Here is a 17467-nt window from a genome sequence, read left to right as displayed (position 1 = left end):
CTAGACCTCCCGTTATGTTACTAAACTATATTATGGTTCTAACCATTTTTATGCCCATAAATACTTAATCATTCAGTATGTTTTGATGTCATATATATATATATAGTGAAATACACAAATCTTAAGTATTCATTTGTTAAGTGTTGACACATGCACACACCTTTGTAATCTGTGCAGACCTATCATTACCATCTTCCCAGAAAGGTCCATGCTATCCCTTCCCAGATAAGAACTGCCCGGAAGTTCTCCAGCATGGATTAGTTCTGTCTGTTCTAAAATGTCACATAAATAGTCATTAATGATATGTGTAAAGCTTTTTTCACTCTGCATAATGTTGTTGAGATTTATCTATGTTGTTGTATGTATTAGTAGTTTGTTCCTCTTTATTGCTGATCAATATTCTATTGTATACATATATCACTTTTAAAAAAATCCACTTCTTTTGCTTTTAAGGTTTAATTTTTTTAATTTGATTAGCATAATACTATTTTTAGGTTTGTCTTGGTCTCCCGTGTGATTAATTATTTTGCTTCAAGTTGTGTTATATATGCATTATTGCTTTTAAGTTCTCTGGTATTAACATGAGCAGTTAGCAGTGCATGTCAACCAAAAATTTATTTTGTAGTCTCCATGGAAATTCCAAAGTTCTTTAATTTGCCTTTGATGATTAAAGAAAGATAAAAGTTGTAGTCAGCTTATTCATCGGGGATTTAGGCCAAATGTCTTAGTAGGTTTTTGAAGGGAGCTTTGGGAGTTGGACCCACAATGGAAACAGTTATGAAATAATGACACAAAAACTATCTGTTCTTTTTACCATGAAATTAAAATTAGTATACACTGGATATTTGCCAATTTTAACCTTGATCAGACATTTAGACATTTTAGTTTAAAAAATAGGCCTCAAATGTTAGTGATATGAGAATAAAATTAAGTGTAGGAAATGTATGTATAGTATGCAGTATTCATGTAAATATATTGTTCCAAAATAAAGCAGCATAGTCTATTGGTTACCAGCCAACTTTTTCTTTTCTCAGAAGACCAGCTAGTAAATATTTTTGGTTCTCTAGGCCACGAGCAAAATTGAGGATATTATGTGTGTACTCATATAAGCATCTATAATGAAGTAATTTAAAAATGTATAGACCATTCTTAGCTGCTGGGCTATACAAAAACCTGAGGTGGGCCAGATGTTGCCATTCCTGGTTTATTCTGCTGAAAATGGGAAATAATTATAAAGCAAGACTTTTATTCTTATCAAACTATATTTTTATTCCAGTTTCTGATTCTACATTTTAAGTAGAACTTTTGTGATTTTTTTATGGCACATGATGACAGATGGTGCTGTGGGTCTCATTTTATGAGGGCTCTTTTAATCTAAAACAGTCTTCCACCATTTTTATTTTATATAACATCAATTTTTTTCTGAGTGAGAGACCAGGCTAATTGTCTTAGAAAATGCCCCATATTCTGGCTTCATCTTACTGTTTTATCATTGATCATTTAACTCAATCTCTCACCTCTGTTTCTTATAAAGGCATGAGTAGATTCGTGTCAAACCTTTTTGACAAGCTATTTCTCTTATGTGTATAAGATGAAAATAGTAATAATACCTTACAATCAGCTTCAGGATTGAATGTGATCATCTGTGTAAGGCACTCAGTACAATGCTTATTGTATAGTAAGTGCTTAGTAAAAGATAGCTGCAGCTGCTGCTGTTTCTATTATTACTGTTATTATTATCTATTATTATTGTTATCTGTTATTTAGTTCCATTATGGGATTATGCAATTAAATACCTTAAAAAGCTATAAAGTGATTATATTATGATAGAGAATCATTGATCAGCCGCCTCCTGCACACCCCACACTGGTGATCGAGCCCACAACCTAGGCATGTGCCCTGACCTGGAATTGAACTGTGACCTCCTGGTTCCTAGGTTGATGCTCAGCCACTGAGCTACATCAGCCCGGCTATTTTTTTTAAAACACATTAAATAGATGCACGATTCCTTATTAGTAATTCAAAAGGCCAAAAGTTGTTCAATAACTCACTTGGCGGCAAAATCTGATCTGCCTTGAATTCGTCTGGCAGCAGAGCCTGGACTGAATTGACATGAGGCTGAAAGATTAATGTTTTGAGTGTGGGGTATTGCTCCAGTTCACCTAGCAGTTCCACATAAATTTATAGAATATGCATCATATTGCTTTTCTCACGTCAGAAGTAATTCCGAATTCTGGAACACACCTGGCCCCAAGGGTTTCAGATAGAGAGCTATGGACCTTGGATTTCAAATGTTCTTAAAGAACCTACCACTCCAACAGCTTTCCACTGATTTTTGTACTAGCAGTAGCAGTAATTAATATTAATAGTAATAGATCCCAGTTATTGAGTTCTTACTATGTACCTAGCACTTTGTTTTTTTTAAGCTTAAATAATCCAAAAAAGTAGATGCCATTATCCTCATTGTACGAATAGGGAAGCTGAAGGTCAGAAACATTAAGTAACTTGTCCAGTGTCACACAGCTTATAGAGGAGTTGCAGTTTGAATCCACAGTCAGTCCATTATACAGTCCTGCTTGCAGGTAAACCGGTTAGTTACACCTCTTCATATTATAGTAAATTTTTATTCTTTTGCTGATGCTTGGAGGTAGGTTATTTAGCTCTTTGTTTGGGTTTTGGAATAAACCTTGGGATTTCTGATTTTTGTGGTTCAATATATATCAGAAAAGATTTCATGATGGATATTAGAAAATATTTAATAAAGATACTGAACTTAATTTAATCTCTGTATATACAATAGGAGCTCACTAAAATTGCTGCTGAATTATACATTTGGCCTTAACTTGCTCAGATGACTAGCCTGTACTCTTTGAACTTGGATAAAAGCTCACATACCTCTCAAAGATGGATTTGAAAAGCATAGGATTCTCATCTTTTGCAAGGAAAAACCACAGCCTCATCCCTGTACATTTGTTAATGCTTTTACAGTTTTTATTACAAGCTTTTTATGCTTGTCAAGACATGACACTATCTAAATAGTGGCATGATTCATTAGGAACAATTTTATAATCATTAAACTCTGGCAATTAAAATCACAGATCTAGTAATGAATAATCATGTAGGCAATAATTTATCACAGCTATTCCCCTAAAATAGCAGCTGATGCTCATTAACTTAAGCTTTTGCTTCTCTCAGTAGGAATAAATTTATTACTTTTCTAGAAAAATGTTGCTAATTATAATAAAAATCTTGTCACTTTTTTACATATTGTATGAATTTATTTATATATTGTCACATTTTTTGACATTGGATTTGAAACCATCTTTTAATGCATCCATGATAGAGTACACTATATTCGTTACAGATTCTTTCTATATGGCTCTTATACTATAAATGCCTTCCTGAATCTTTTGGCAAGAGATCTCCCAGAGGTTGTCTTTGACAAAGTGAGCCAAAGACAAAAGTGAGGAGCTGGATCAGGCTGGATCAATTGAGTCAGCATTTTTATTATGTCTTGTTAACATGAATCCCGAGTAGGCTTTTTTATTTAACCAGTATTTTCCATAGTACATTATTATGTATGTGTGTATTACCGTGTGTTTTTTAGCACTGTTTATTATTGGGAAAAGATACTATTATATGTATATGAGAAAAACAGAGTTTATGACAATAGCCTGCAATTTTTGTTGAGAAAATTATGGCTTACAATTCCCTGAAATTCTTGTATAATATTACTATTAGAATCACTTCTTAACTGTATGTATATAATAAGCTGGGTGACAGTAACACAAATTGGAGTCAAGGTTGCAGAAGTATTTCAGAAAGAGCCTTATTAACCCACTATTTTTGTAACACTGCGGAAAGCCACCATAGTTTTGGTGTTTGATTTTCCCCTGGACAGTCATTCTGGTTTGCTGTCTGTCATGACTGTGACAATAGCTGTATCCAGATTCTAAATACTCAAGAGACACTCCAATCCACTGTTAAAAGACACTGAACACCTCACCCCCAAAGAATGCAGCATTCCAAGAGAAACAGGCTTCCTTCTGACACTGGTAACATTGCAAAGGTGTGTGACAAACCAGGGATTGGAATGAGAGGCCACGACTTCTTAAAGGTGCTCTGCTGCCTCATTGAGTCCTACTCCTCTTTTTCCAACACAGAGTCATATGTTTAAAAATAATAATAAAGCTTTAAAGACACAGCTGTAGAAACAATGACAAAATGTGTTCAAATATAAAGTGTTATAATAAGCTATATAGTTAAGGAGGCTCTTCTAGATTGGAATCAAAGAATAAATAGCTGGAGTTGTAACCAAGGTTCAAACCATGTGAAATGTCTCAAGCCATTTGAGGGGATTTATTTTGAGAGGATGGGCAGGAATATTTTGTCCTTAATGCATTGGTTTCTTCCATTTTCTTTCCTTATTTTCCTGCCTTCTTTCCCTCTCTTCATGTGTTTTACACAGATGACGCACAAAATTATATTTGAGGCCATTGAAACTCATGAGAAATTAGCAAAATGATATTTTCAACTTTGCTATCAATTTTAGTCTTACTTGTCCATTAAGTAAATTGAATCTCTAAAACAATATGATCATGTATTTGTTTTCCACTTTTTACATTTTTTATAAGTAATGCTCAACAAACATTTATTTTAAAGCACTTTGCTGATTCCCCCCCACCCCAAAGGATTAATTCTTAGAAACAGATTGACTAGTTCAGAAGAGATATGTATTTTTAAGGCTGTTGAGATTTGCTGTACAGTATTTTTAACCAGTTTTGACTACCAGCAGCAGTGTGTGACCATGCCCTTTTCCAATGCTTTCGCCATTTATTACCTTTAACATTTATCAGTAGTTAGTATTTAATGGAGTGTTTATATAAGTATATAGTTTGTAAATATAATACATATGTGAGTATATGTATAGTTGTGTATACATATATGTGTGTATTATTTTTAAGGAAATTTGATTCACATAAAATGGTATCTTGTTATTTTCATTTGAATCTTTACTAAGGTTAAATATTTTTAAATTGCTACTTAGTATTTTATGAATTGCCTAGTCATTATAGTCACCTATTTTTTATTTAAAGGATTTTACCTTTTCTTTTTAGTTTATAATGGTATGTGAAATATCAGTATTATCCCCTTTCATATATTGTGAATGTATTTTTCTCTAGTTCAAGAAAAAATAATTTTTAAAAAGAATGTTTGGCTAATTGTATAATTTTAAATTTAAGAAGGGCTATATGATCCTTATATGTCAATGACTTTTTTCCTCCATCTTTAGGTTTTCTTTCTCCCATTAAGTAATACCATCCTCAGCTGCTTTAAAGATAATTCCATCTTCGCCTGGGAATGTGATACACTTTTTTGCAAATATCAATTGCCAGCTCCACCCGAAAGCTCTAGCATATTATACAAAGTGTTTGCTGTGACCAGGTAAATGTGCATTTTAAGACACTGAGAATTTTTAAGAAATTTAACTTTCAGTAAAGTTTTATAAATTTCCATTCAGTATCTTACTTCAAACTTAGATATAGCCTGTAGAACTTGTTTTACTTTATTGTGGAAAATTTCCAATATACATAAAAATATGAAAGTACATGGAGTCCTAATTACAATACTTTCATTAGCTATAATCATCATCAGCTAATAGGCACTTTTTTTAAAATCTATAACTCCACCTACTGCTTCTCTACTGCATTGTCTTAAAGCAAAGCCCAAGCATATCATTTCAGCCATAAATATTTCAATGTGTATTTTTAAAGGATAAGGGCACTTTTTGAATAACTATAGTCAGGCGCAGCTCTCCTCCTTCCCCAGCTCTGCACGCCACTCACTGCATGGTTCTTTACAGAATTGCTCAGCTGAGATCAGGCTCATTTATTTGTTTGCTTGCCTTCCTCTAGACCAGGGGTGGGGAACGTCCAGCCCGCGGGCCATATAAGGCCTTCAAAATCATTTGGTCTGGCCCTGCCAAAGCATTAGGGGTGAGTTAATTAAATGTTTGACCAAATATAGCAGGCTAATTTTTAAGTTGATAATTTTGTATGGCCCATGAATGATGTTATAAATATCCAAATGGCCGTTGGCAGAAAAAGGTTCCCCACCCCTCCTCTAAACTGAAAATCCCTTAAGATCAGGATCTTACATATCTGTTCACTCCTGTGTCCCTGGTATCTGGAATGAGACCTGGCTGATAGTGGACACTTTACAAGCCTGGTGAATGAATGAGCAGCAACCTTGCAAATCAATACAGCTAATTCTTTTTATACTTTATAAAATTAAGTAGCTTTGTTTGAGCAGGAAGTTGTCTGGGGTTTTTGGTTTTTCATATAGCAATGTTGTACCAATTCTGTATGTGAAATGTAGAAAGTGGGAAAGTGGTAACTGACTTTGAGAGTATGAGATAAAATCTAAATGTTACTCCAAACCCCCCAATTAAGTCATCAAACAAATATTTGTTAAGCTGGTTTCTTAGCACAATAGGTAAAAAAAAAAAAACACGTATACTGTAAACACGAGCTTTCCCTATGGTTGTCACTGGGTGCATGGGACCATGTAAATTAATAAAATTAAGAATTAATTTCCTTAGAAGCACTAGCCACATGTAAGTTCTCAATCACATGTGGCTCGTAGTGACTATGTTGGACAGCATGGATGCAGAACTTTCCATCATCATATTGGGTCATATGGGACAGTGCCACTGTGAACAATTCAGCTCATCTTACTTTCTCGCCTTTTTATTATCTAGAGATGGCCGAGTCCTGGCCGCTGGAGGCAAATCAAACCATCTTCATTTGTGGTGCTTAGAAGCGAAACAGCTATTTAGAATTATCCAGATGCCAACTAAAGTTCGAGCCATTCGCCATCTAGAGTTTCTTCCTGATAGTTTCGATGCTGGTTCTAACCAGGTTGGTAACATAACGCAGGACATTCTCCGTGTTGAGAAGGATCATACCAGTTTCTGAACTGTGATAGCCCTCTCATTTAACTTGTACCCTGATTGTTACAAGGACTTGAATTGCTAATCTATTGTTGAGAAGAGTCTAACATTGAAAAAGAATTTTTTAATTTTAGGTTTCGTATGTTACTGGCAATGTACTTTTTTTCTAAAGGGTAGCTTTTCATTTATTTTTTCCTAAGATCAGTGTATTTTAATTTCATGCCCTACTTCATAGTCTACAGGATGCTTTCACATGTTATTTTTTATTTGAACCTTAAATTCTTTGAGCATGGGCAAGGAAGTATTCTCACCGTTCTACAGATTATGACACTAAAGCATAGAAACTTAAATGACCTATCAACACTCCTGTTGATTGTAATGATTAAAGGTGAGACTAGAGCTACAATTTTCTCATTTTGTTGAACAGTGTTTTATCTACCATAATTGCTCACCTCAATCCTATGAAACATAAGGCATCTTGCCTTAGTATACAAAGTGATTTTCCCACCCCACCCCCAACACACATCTTTCTTTTTAATAGTTGAGTATAGTCCAACCTTAACTTAAAAAAAAAATTATTAAAAAATTTAAATTACAGTTTACATTCAATATTATGTTGTATTAGTTTCAGTTATATAGCATAATGGTTAGACAATCATATGCTCTACAAAGCATTCCCCCTGATATTTTTAGTACCCAAATGGTCACCATAGATGGCTATTATAATATTATTGACTATATACCTCCTATGCTGTACTTTACATTCCTGTCACTATTTTGTAACTTCCATGAACTCTTTTTGTTTTAAATTGATTATCTTGGGTCTTACACTTTAACAAATTTTTATATACGCCCATGATGTGTGTGTGTATGTATATGTATTGTGTGTATATGTTTATTATATCTATCTTAAATTTTTAAAATTTTTATTTGTTATTGTTGACAGTATTACAGATGCCCCCTGTTTTCTCCCCACATCCCCCCTCCACCCAGCTTCACCCTTAAGTTTTTTAATAGGTAATACAGTCACATAGTTGTAAACATAAATATATATAGGCAGACAGTGAAATCTCTTTCTCCTCCCGCTCTCCCAGTTGCCCAGTTATTGACTCTCCATACCTACTGTTGTTAGTCTTTCGTTTTCCCCACTTTTTCTATAGCTGTGCACCTTGCTTTTCTTCACTTAATTTACCTTGAAGATAATTCTTTATCACTGCAGAACTTCATATTTTATAGTGTTCCACAATTTTTTAACCAGTCTTATTAGTGGGCACTTCACCTTTTTTTTAGTTCTTTTCTTTTACAAATAATACTTCACTGAATACCTTTTGCATGCAGCATCCACACAGCCTGTCTGTAGGACAAAATCCAAGAATTGAAATAGTGGTATCGGGTGTATGTTCTGTAAATGTGATGGGTGCCCTCTGGAGAGGTTACATTAGCTGTGAATGAGGGGGTTTCCTACAACCTAACCAACAGAGGACATGCTTTTTAGATTGTCACCTTCAAACTGCTTCCAACCACCTCTAAACTGTGGTCTTCCATAGTTGCTTACTCATTTCTAGTATGTTTTTAATTTTGCAAAATATGAGTTAAAATTTTATTTACCTTTAAAAGACTAGTTTTCCTCTTACGTCTCCACTATTCTTGCAACTCAGAAACTTTCTACGGTCCCCAAATGTTAGTTATAGCAGCTGAAAGCAAGTCGACCTGGGGAGCCTCACTGAGAGTCACAGGTGTGCGGGAGCAGCAGGATGGATGTTAGCTTTGATCAAACTGTGGGACAGTGTGGAATACACAGGTTCACCAGCCTCACTTCCCACAGCCAGTGTGGAGATCAAAGTGAGGAACTATCTCATCTCCTGTGTTCCCTCTGTAGGGGGATTAGTGGCGATCTCATGCCTGCCTGTGGGGAGGGAGGATTCGGAGGTGACCTTTCTATAAAGTTCCCCAGGGTGGGCTCTGGCTTGTTCCGAGGAAAGCCAGGCTTCTCTGGACCTGAACAGGCAAATCTCCATGAACCAGAATTGGGGATTTGAAAATATATAACGGTCCTCTGCGAATATGATCTCCAACTGTCCTTGTCTCAAAAAAATACATATATAAGTAGCACACGTACATACAGGTGTGTATAGTTGGGCTTTCAGACTTTTGACTTGACTTGGTTTCTCTCTACTGTTAGACTCTTGGAGTGCTAAGTCAAGATGGTATTATGAGATTCATCAACATACAGACTTGTAAACTTCTCTTTGAAATCGGGAGCCTTGACGAAGGAATCAGCTCATCGGTAATTAGCCCACATGGACGGTACATTGCATGTGTTATGGAAAATGGAAGTCTGAACATATATTCAGTTCAAGCTTTAACACAAGAAATAAATAAGGTATGTTATCAAGTAAATAATATCAATATTTTTAATATGATTTGTCTTGATTTTTAGAGAGAGAGGAAGGGAGAGGGATAGAGAGAGAAACAGCGATGAGAGAAAAACTTCATCAATTGACTGCCTCCTACTGGGGATTGAGCCTGCAGCTCAGGCATGTGCCCTGACCGTGAATGAAACCAGTTACCTCTTGGCTCCTGGGTTGATGCTCAACCACTGAGCTACACCGGCCGGGCAATAACATCAATTTTTAAAAAAAATTTACATGTATCATCAAAAATAAAATCTTTATGCTACAAACTTCTAACGTCCTTGGACTGTATCCATTTTTCAGGATATATTTTCTTTTCCTCCCAAAGCTGTATCTCCAGACTTGATCTCCCACTTATCCTCCATTCTTAAATGTCTGCCTTTCTCAAGGGCATCAGTCTGGTGTCCCTGCCCCATGCAAGGTGCCCCACATAACCTGCTCCCCAAAGGAGGCCTTTCGTTCCAGTCTCTTTGTTTCTGTCTCACTCTTCCTTCTAGAATCCTTGGAGCACTGTGACTCTTCCTATTTCTTTATTTCCTAAATCTAGTCAATACTAAGTCATTAATTTCTTAAGTTTGAAATACGTATATATGTGCTGCCTGTCCTCCACCCATATTAGCCACCCTTGTATTGGTCTTCATTAACTGCTCTTGAATAACAGTTATTTAAGCAGATATTCCAAAACTTAGAGCCCTTACTGCCTGCCACTGCCCCTCAGTTTCCCTCAGAGAAAATTCACTTGCACCCAAAGAACATTGGAGGGCTTTTCTCAGCATTGTAGAGGCCAATGTCTAACTGTCTTCCTGCTACAAATGATCACCATGCTACTAACCTTATCACAGAATGCAAACATGGATTTTAGTCTGTGATGTAAGTCCAGCTTTCATGGAATTATTAAATTCTATGTGTTGTTGTAAATCATGTGTCTTCATGTGTATTCTTCAAAGGAATTTGGCAGAAATTTGCTTTGATTTGCTAGTCAACAAGGAAACATTCTTAGATATTTTATTTACACTTTTTGTCTGAAAAATAATTACATAAGTAAGGCTCATTATTAAATTGATCAAAACAAATTTTATAAATCATATATTAACAGGTCTATTTTCTAAGGAGAGCTACTAGATTTTTTTTTTTCCCCTTTAGCCACCTCCTCCTTTAGTGAAAGTGATTGAAGATTTGCCTAAACGTAAATTGACTTCTGGTGATTTTAAGATGAAAGTAACATCAGGAAGAGTACAGCGGCCAGCAAAATCAAAGGAAAACAAAATACAGACCAGAATATTAAAGCAAGACCTGACTGGCCATCTTGAAAATAAAGAGGTAAGAACACATCATGATTAAACTTGCGTTTATCATGACTGCCGTAGACAAGGCTCATGCTTTCTAGGCCATCATCATTCTTCCCTCTCTTAGGAAGTAAAAAAATAATATGATGAGAAGAAAGTAGTATAACTAAAATTATAATGTGCTTAAAATTTTTTTAATATAAAAAAATTTTTAATATAAAATTAACACATGCTTCTGCTTTTGTAAAAGTCAAACCGTATAGAATTGCACCATCAAATATCCTAGCCCCTTGTGGCTGATGAGTACTTGAGACGTGGCTAGTCTGCGCTGAGATGTACTGTACATGCGAAACACACATCAGGTATTGAAGTCTTAGTGTGAACAAAAGAATGTAGCATATCTTAATAATGAATAACTTTATGCTGATTATATGTTGAAATTATAACATTTTTATTCAGTTAAATAATATATATTATTCAACTTAATTTTACCTCCTTCTTTTTACTTTTCTACTGTCGTTCCTAGAAAGTTTTAGATGACATTTGTGACTTGCGTTATCTGTGAGACAGTGATGGTACAGAAGGTTATAAAGGGAAAACTGAAAGCACACTTTCTTCCTCCCTGTTCCCTAGCTCACTCTTCGTCTCACTCCCCAGAGGCTACTGTTGTTAATAGTTGTCCTTTCTGAAGTCTTCTGTGCATACGTAAACATATGTCTATCTGCATATATTATTTTTAAGTTTTTTACAGCAATGTAATCTTACTTTAGCGCTGTCCTATAGCTTGCTTTTATCACTTAACAGATTGAATATCTGTTATATTAGTACATGTAGTGCTACAATATTTTAAAAATATTTGCATAGTACTGCATTATGGATGCACTTTAATTTATCTAACTAGTACTCGGCTGGCTGGCGCTTAGGTTATATTGTCAGTCTTCTGTTAACACAATCTGTGATGCAGTGAATATCCTTGTACAATCATATTTGAACATTTGCACAAATGTATCTGTAGAAGTAGATATTTTAAAGTCAGAGTCTGTGCATAAAAATTTTGATAGTAATAGCCAAATTATTCTATAAAAAGGATGTACCAATTTGTCTTTTTGCCTTGTTTGAGATGATCTGTTACCGTGTGCGTGCATGAGTGTGTGTGTGTGTGTGAGAGAGAGAGAGAGGGAGAGGAGAGAGAGAGAGAGAGAGAGAGAGAGAGAGAGAGAGTCCAATGATATAAAAATATTTCTTACCCTGTTTTGTGTTGAACAGCCACTGTGGGCTAGTTTACTTTTTCAATTTTATGATTATGTCGTTTATTGATATTTTTTCTTTATAGAATGAATTGTCAGATGGATTAAATAAAAAACGTTTGCAAATCTTATTAAAAGGCTATGGTGAATATCCAACAAAATACAGGTAAAATTGAAATTATTTCATGTTAAACCGGTTTTACACCCCCCACCCCCCCCACCCCCAGATTTTTCTTGGTAAAAAATTACATTTTCATTTCAGAATGTTCATTTGGCGCTCTCTGCTACAGTTGCCTGAAAATCACACTGCATTTAGTAGCTTGATAGATAAAGGTGTTCACGTGGCATTTCTCAACCTTCAGAGGGAATACCCCATCAAAAGTAGGAAACTACTCAGAGTATTACAGAGGTATGTTCAGTATATTGCAGCAATGTGAATCTTCTCCAAAACATTTATCATATACAAATGGGAAAATGGTAATTTTATAGTAGAGAAACTCAGCAGACACTACCTTAACCAAGTACTCAAGTTTAAAATCGCCAGTGATGAAGCCCATCACTATATTACACATTGCTTTTGTGGTATTCTTGCCAAAAATGTATAACCTCAGTCTAGTCATGAGACTGACCCACAAGTTGAGGGGCAATCTATGAAATAACTGTCTGGTATTCCTCAAAGTGTCAATGTCATAAAAGATGAGAGACTGAGTAACTCGCACATTGGAGAAAGTTTTGATGATGGTAACAGGGGATGTGAGCTAGACAATAGGGAGAGAGAATTTTCAGCAAATATACTTTCTGTATCAAATTTTTTATTATGTGACTGTATTGTCTATTCAAATAAATTTTAATAATACCTTTGTAATACTTTTAGCAAAAAATAAAAAAATTTTTTAATAATAATCTGTTTTCTGGTCTTTATTTCCTTATTTTATTCACAGAACCCTATCTGCATTGGCGCACTGGTCTGCCATCTTTAGTGATACACCATATCTTCCACTCCTGGCATTTCCATTTGTAAAATTATTCCAGAACAACCAACTCATCTGTTTTGAAGTTGTTGCTACTCTCATAAGTAAGTAAATAAGCATTAAATGAAACCAAGATTGAATTCTTGTCCATTTTCCTGATGTCTTTGCACCTTTGCCACATTTAACAAATCTAGTGTGAAACAATCAGCTATAGAGCATAAAATAGTGCAGCCACTTACACATCAACCTCTCATTTACAAGAACATTTGGATAGTTGTATTTTAGAAGACACTGTTATAGCTAATTGTTGGTAAGAAGGAAGCAGATGGGTTTCCTACTAGAAGTCAGTTATTCATGGGACGTAGTAAGTATGTAAAGCACTTAGCACACAATGCCGGTTGTGGCAAGTGCTGGCCGCTACCTCCTTCTCATCACCCATAGCTGACGTTTGAGAACTTCCTGTGTGCCAGGTACCATCTCAGTGTTTTGTCTCTATTAACTCATTTAGTCCTTACCACAATCTATGAGGTAGGTGGTGTTACTGTCCCCTTTCTATAGATAAGGAAACTGAGGCACAGAGAGCTTAAGTTCCCAAGGTTAGCTTGGTGGCAGAACAAGGATTGGACCAGGCCGGCATAGCCTGTAGCCTGTATTCCCAATCATGGTGTTGACTGCTTTTCATCGTCCTCTACACTGACAAGTGAGTCATTGTTTTCATGTTGGTTGATCAGATCAGTTGAACAATTGATAAACTGGACTCAAATTATAGGTTGTTTTAACAAACATTACTAATCTTCTATTTATTTTTAAATTACTTAGAGTGTTTTTCTTATACACAGAAGGGAGAAGGTAAAAATAACAATAAAATTCTGAAAAGATCCAGGTGTACATATTGTGAATATTTCTCTTTACATTGTTTTTTTTGTTCATTTTTATGACATTGTATTTGCTTTGATAAGTTTTCACTGATCATTGAAGAAAATATAGGAAAATATACAAAAGAAAAGAAAATCTACCAATATTCTTTTCCCTCCAAGATAATCTCTGATAATATATGTGAATTTCTTATAAGAGCATTTCCCCCAAATCATTATATATTTTTGAAAAACATAATTTATTTCCTGCGTAATGTATTTCATCTTTAGGTACACTGTAATTTATCTATTCCTCAACTGCTATGCTTCTGGGGGTTTTCCTAATTTTTTCACATTGTTAGGCTGTTTTTTATTTTTATAATCATATTACTTTGATTTAATGTGTTGTATACATTTTCCTTATTTTATAAACTTTATAACCATTTTATTGACTGTAGTATTTCATAGTGTGCGTGTACTAATTTAATCTATTGTTGGACATTTAGGTTGTTTGTAATTTTTACTTATTATAAGTTAACAATGTTATAATTATATTCACATGCAAATATTTATAATAATTTCTATTGGGTAGATTTCAATAATTGATATTATTATGTCATAAAATATGAATTTTCTAATTGATCCCCCAAAAGGGTTGTACTAGTTTGCCCTGCCAGTAACACTAAGAGTTTTATTTTAAAAGGAAAAGAAACAAATCAAGGGGGTGTGGGAGGTAGAAGAGGATAGAGGGGGAATTAATGATGATGGAAGGAGACTTGACTTGGGGTGTGAACACACAATACGGTATACAGATGATGTATTATAGGATTCTGCATCTGAAACCTATGTAATTTTATTAACCAATGTCACCCCAATAAATTCAATAAATAAAAAATGAAATAAGAACTATTAGAAACAAATCAACAAGAAAGTGCCTTGTAGCTGGGATCAGGAATGCTTTGGGGAGTTTTGTTTTAATTTTTTGTTTGTTTGTTTCTCATTGACTGCTCTGAAGAAATTGGCAAATTTCTTTTAACCTAAAATATTAGGTTAACATGATGGAATTTTTAAATCTATTGTTCTAGAATTTAAAGAGTTATGTTTTTTATTATTAACGGGCATGCAGAGAACATGAAGAGTGGATACATTTAAAAATTGCAAAGTTCTGCCGAAACCGGTTTGGCTCAGTGGATAGAGCGTCGGCCTGGGGACTGAAAGGTCCCGGGTTCGATTCCGGTCAAGGGCATGTACCTGGGTTGCAGGCACATCCCCAGTAGGAGATGTGCAGGAGGCAGCTGGTCGATGTTTCTCTCTCATCGATGTTTCTGACTCTATCTCTCTCCCTTCCTCTCTGTGAAAAATCAATAAAATATATTTAAAAAAAAAAAAATAAAAAATAAAAAAAAAAATAAAAAAAATAAAAATTGCAAAGTTCTTTGATAATATTAGAAAGGTAAAGATAACTTTCCCGTTTTTTTCTTCATAGCCAATTGGTGTCAACACTGGTTTGAGTATTTTCCTAACCCTCCTATCAACATTCTTAGCATGATAGAAAATGTCCTGGCATTTCATGACAAGGAGCTGCTGCAGCACTTCATAGATCGTGACGTAACTTCCCAGGTAAGAAGTGTCAGGTTCTTACAATAGCACAACTTATTTTGGAAACTAGCATTAGTTCTATCACAAATAAAACAGTATTTTCTTGAGAGAGTATAATAAAAAACATACTATTGTATTTTTAACAGTATTTCATTCTCTTTCCTCATTTAAACTGCTTTCCTGAAAGTCTATAAAGAAGGGTCCAAAGTAAGGTAGTTCTTTACTTAATTATGTTTTAAATGTAATAATTTCAATAACTAAACCAAACGTAAGCAATGATGTTATGACTTTTCCCTAGGAAACTAATACACTTTTTCTTATTCGTTTTAGCTATATGCATGGCCTCTTCTTGAAACTGTGTTCTCAGAAGTACTGACAAGAGAGGAGTGGCTAAAATTATTTGATAATGTCTTTTCCAACCATCCTTCATTCCTGCTGATGACCGTTGTAGCCTACAACATATGTTCTAGAGCTCCTTTGCTCAACTGTGATCGTAAAGATGATTTTGAGGTAAATATCCTTGTTCTGAGGTGGCAGTTCTTAATTTCATTTCTTTCCATTGAAAAGCCCATTTATTTATTGAGTACCTATTGTATGTCAGGTCCTGGTACGAAGGGGTAGGAATATAGTGGAGAGCAAGTTATACCACAGCCATGTTCTTTCATTGTTTGTAGACAATTCAGCAGGCAATTGCAGCAGATTGTTAGTCTTAACATCTTAGCTTCAGAAAAGAATCATGATAATATGGGAGTTTTGTCCTTTTTTGCCTGTATAAAGGATATTTTAAAATGGGGTTTATTCTGTACATGATCTTATCACAGTGACCCATCTGGTCTGTGATAATCTGAATGCTTATTACATGTGCTGAATGGTAACTGAGAATTTTGAGACTTGGCAGGAGAGTGGCTGAAAGAAAGCATTAGAGATGGGTTTTGTTTGTTTTTTTGTTTCTTATTTTGTGATCCCTGTCAAATTAAACTTTATTTTTACTTTATGCTCACAAGATATATATGTGTATGTGGAGGGGTAGGGGAGCAGTGTGTACAAGGTGTTTTAGGTGACTTTGTGAAACATGGAGTGTATTCTTGTATTGTTATTTATTATTGTATTTTCCATACGAACAACTATAAACCTACTTTTGCCCCATCCTTTATGAATTTGGATCTGCCAGCAGAACAAGATAATGTGAAAATTTTTCAGATTAAAAAAAAAAAAATCAAGATAATTTCTTTTCAAAGGCTAATTTCCCCCCCCAATTTATTTATTTTGCATTTTGAAGGTATAAAATCCAAGTAGAAGCATTTGTTCCATTATTGAAGTATTCTTCTATTATTTAAGAAGTCTTCATTTTGAGTTATAATTTTAAAGTGTTATTTTGAAAGTGTATAATATGGTGGTTAAATTTTTTTTACATTGAAAATATAAATTTGCCAAAACCGGTTTGGCTCAGTGGATAGAACGTCGGCCTGTGGACTGAAGAGTCCCGGGTTCGATTCCAGTCAAGGGCATGTACCTGGGTTGTGGGCGCATTCCCAGTGGGAGATGTGCAGGAGGCAGCTGATCGATGTTTCTCTCTCATCGATGTTTCTAACTCTCTATCTCTCTCCCTTCCTCTCTGTGAAAAAATCAATAAAATATATTAAAAAAAAAAAAGAAAATATAAAATTGGATCTTCATTTTAGAACTTGGGTTAAGGAAAGCTTCAGTGAATTTGAAAAAAGAAATCCTCTTCATGATAAATTTATAGTTACTTTTTAAACTCCCATTTTAATTCCACCTGTAAATGCTTTGTTAGATAAATCTCGATTTAAACACAAATTTTTCTTACAGTACTTTTTTCACCATCGGAATAACCTGGACATAAGTGTTGTAATTAGAGAAGTTTATCATCTCATGGATACCACACCTGCTGACATTCATCCAGAGAGTATGCTCAGTGGTTTTGTGGCACTGACAAAAGGACAGTATCCAGTATTTAACCAGTATCCCAAGTTCATTGTGGACTATCAGACACAGGAACGGGAAAGAATAAGGAATGATGAATTGGATTACTTAAGAGAGAGGTAATCATGGAAAAGTTGTTGTTTGATAGAAACAAAATCTATTAAACAAGAAAAATTTTTATGAAAAATACATGTACATGA

General features: G+C 34.8%; 1 protein-coding gene across 8 annotated transcripts in view; it reads left to right on the top strand.

Moving 5' to 3' along the window:
• The window catches only part of TBC1D31 (TBC1 domain family member 31), a 44116-nt gene that overhangs the window by 14519 nt on the left and 12130 nt on the right, over positions 1 to 17467 (top strand). For all 8 annotated transcript variants that reach the window (XM_070392003.1, XM_070392004.1, XM_070392002.1 and 5 more), the window contains 10 exons: positions 5294 to 5445; positions 6761 to 6920; positions 9135 to 9335; positions 10510 to 10686; positions 11986 to 12065; positions 12162 to 12308; positions 12841 to 12974; positions 15211 to 15344; positions 15654 to 15833; positions 17154 to 17386. In XM_070392003.1, coding sequence (XP_070248104.1) covers positions 5294 to 5445; positions 6761 to 6920; positions 9135 to 9335; positions 10510 to 10686; positions 11986 to 12065; positions 12162 to 12308; positions 12841 to 12974; positions 15211 to 15344; positions 15654 to 15833; positions 17154 to 17386 — 1598 coding nt within the window. The remainder of the gene's footprint in view (positions 1 to 5293; positions 5446 to 6760; positions 6921 to 9134; positions 9336 to 10509; positions 10687 to 11985; positions 12066 to 12161; positions 12309 to 12840; positions 12975 to 15210; positions 15345 to 15653; positions 15834 to 17153; positions 17387 to 17467) is intronic.

This window comes from Myotis yumanensis, unplaced genomic scaffold (assembly GCF_028538775.1).
Source record: "Myotis yumanensis isolate MYYU_CA2020_CCGP unplaced genomic scaffold, mMyoYum1.0.hap1 SCAF_15, whole genome shotgun sequence".
Classification (NCBI taxonomy): Eukaryota; Metazoa; Chordata; class Mammalia; order Chiroptera; family Vespertilionidae; genus Myotis; species Myotis yumanensis.
Note: the sequence above shows the minus strand (reverse complement) of the source record. Positions and strands in the feature narration are given on the sequence as shown.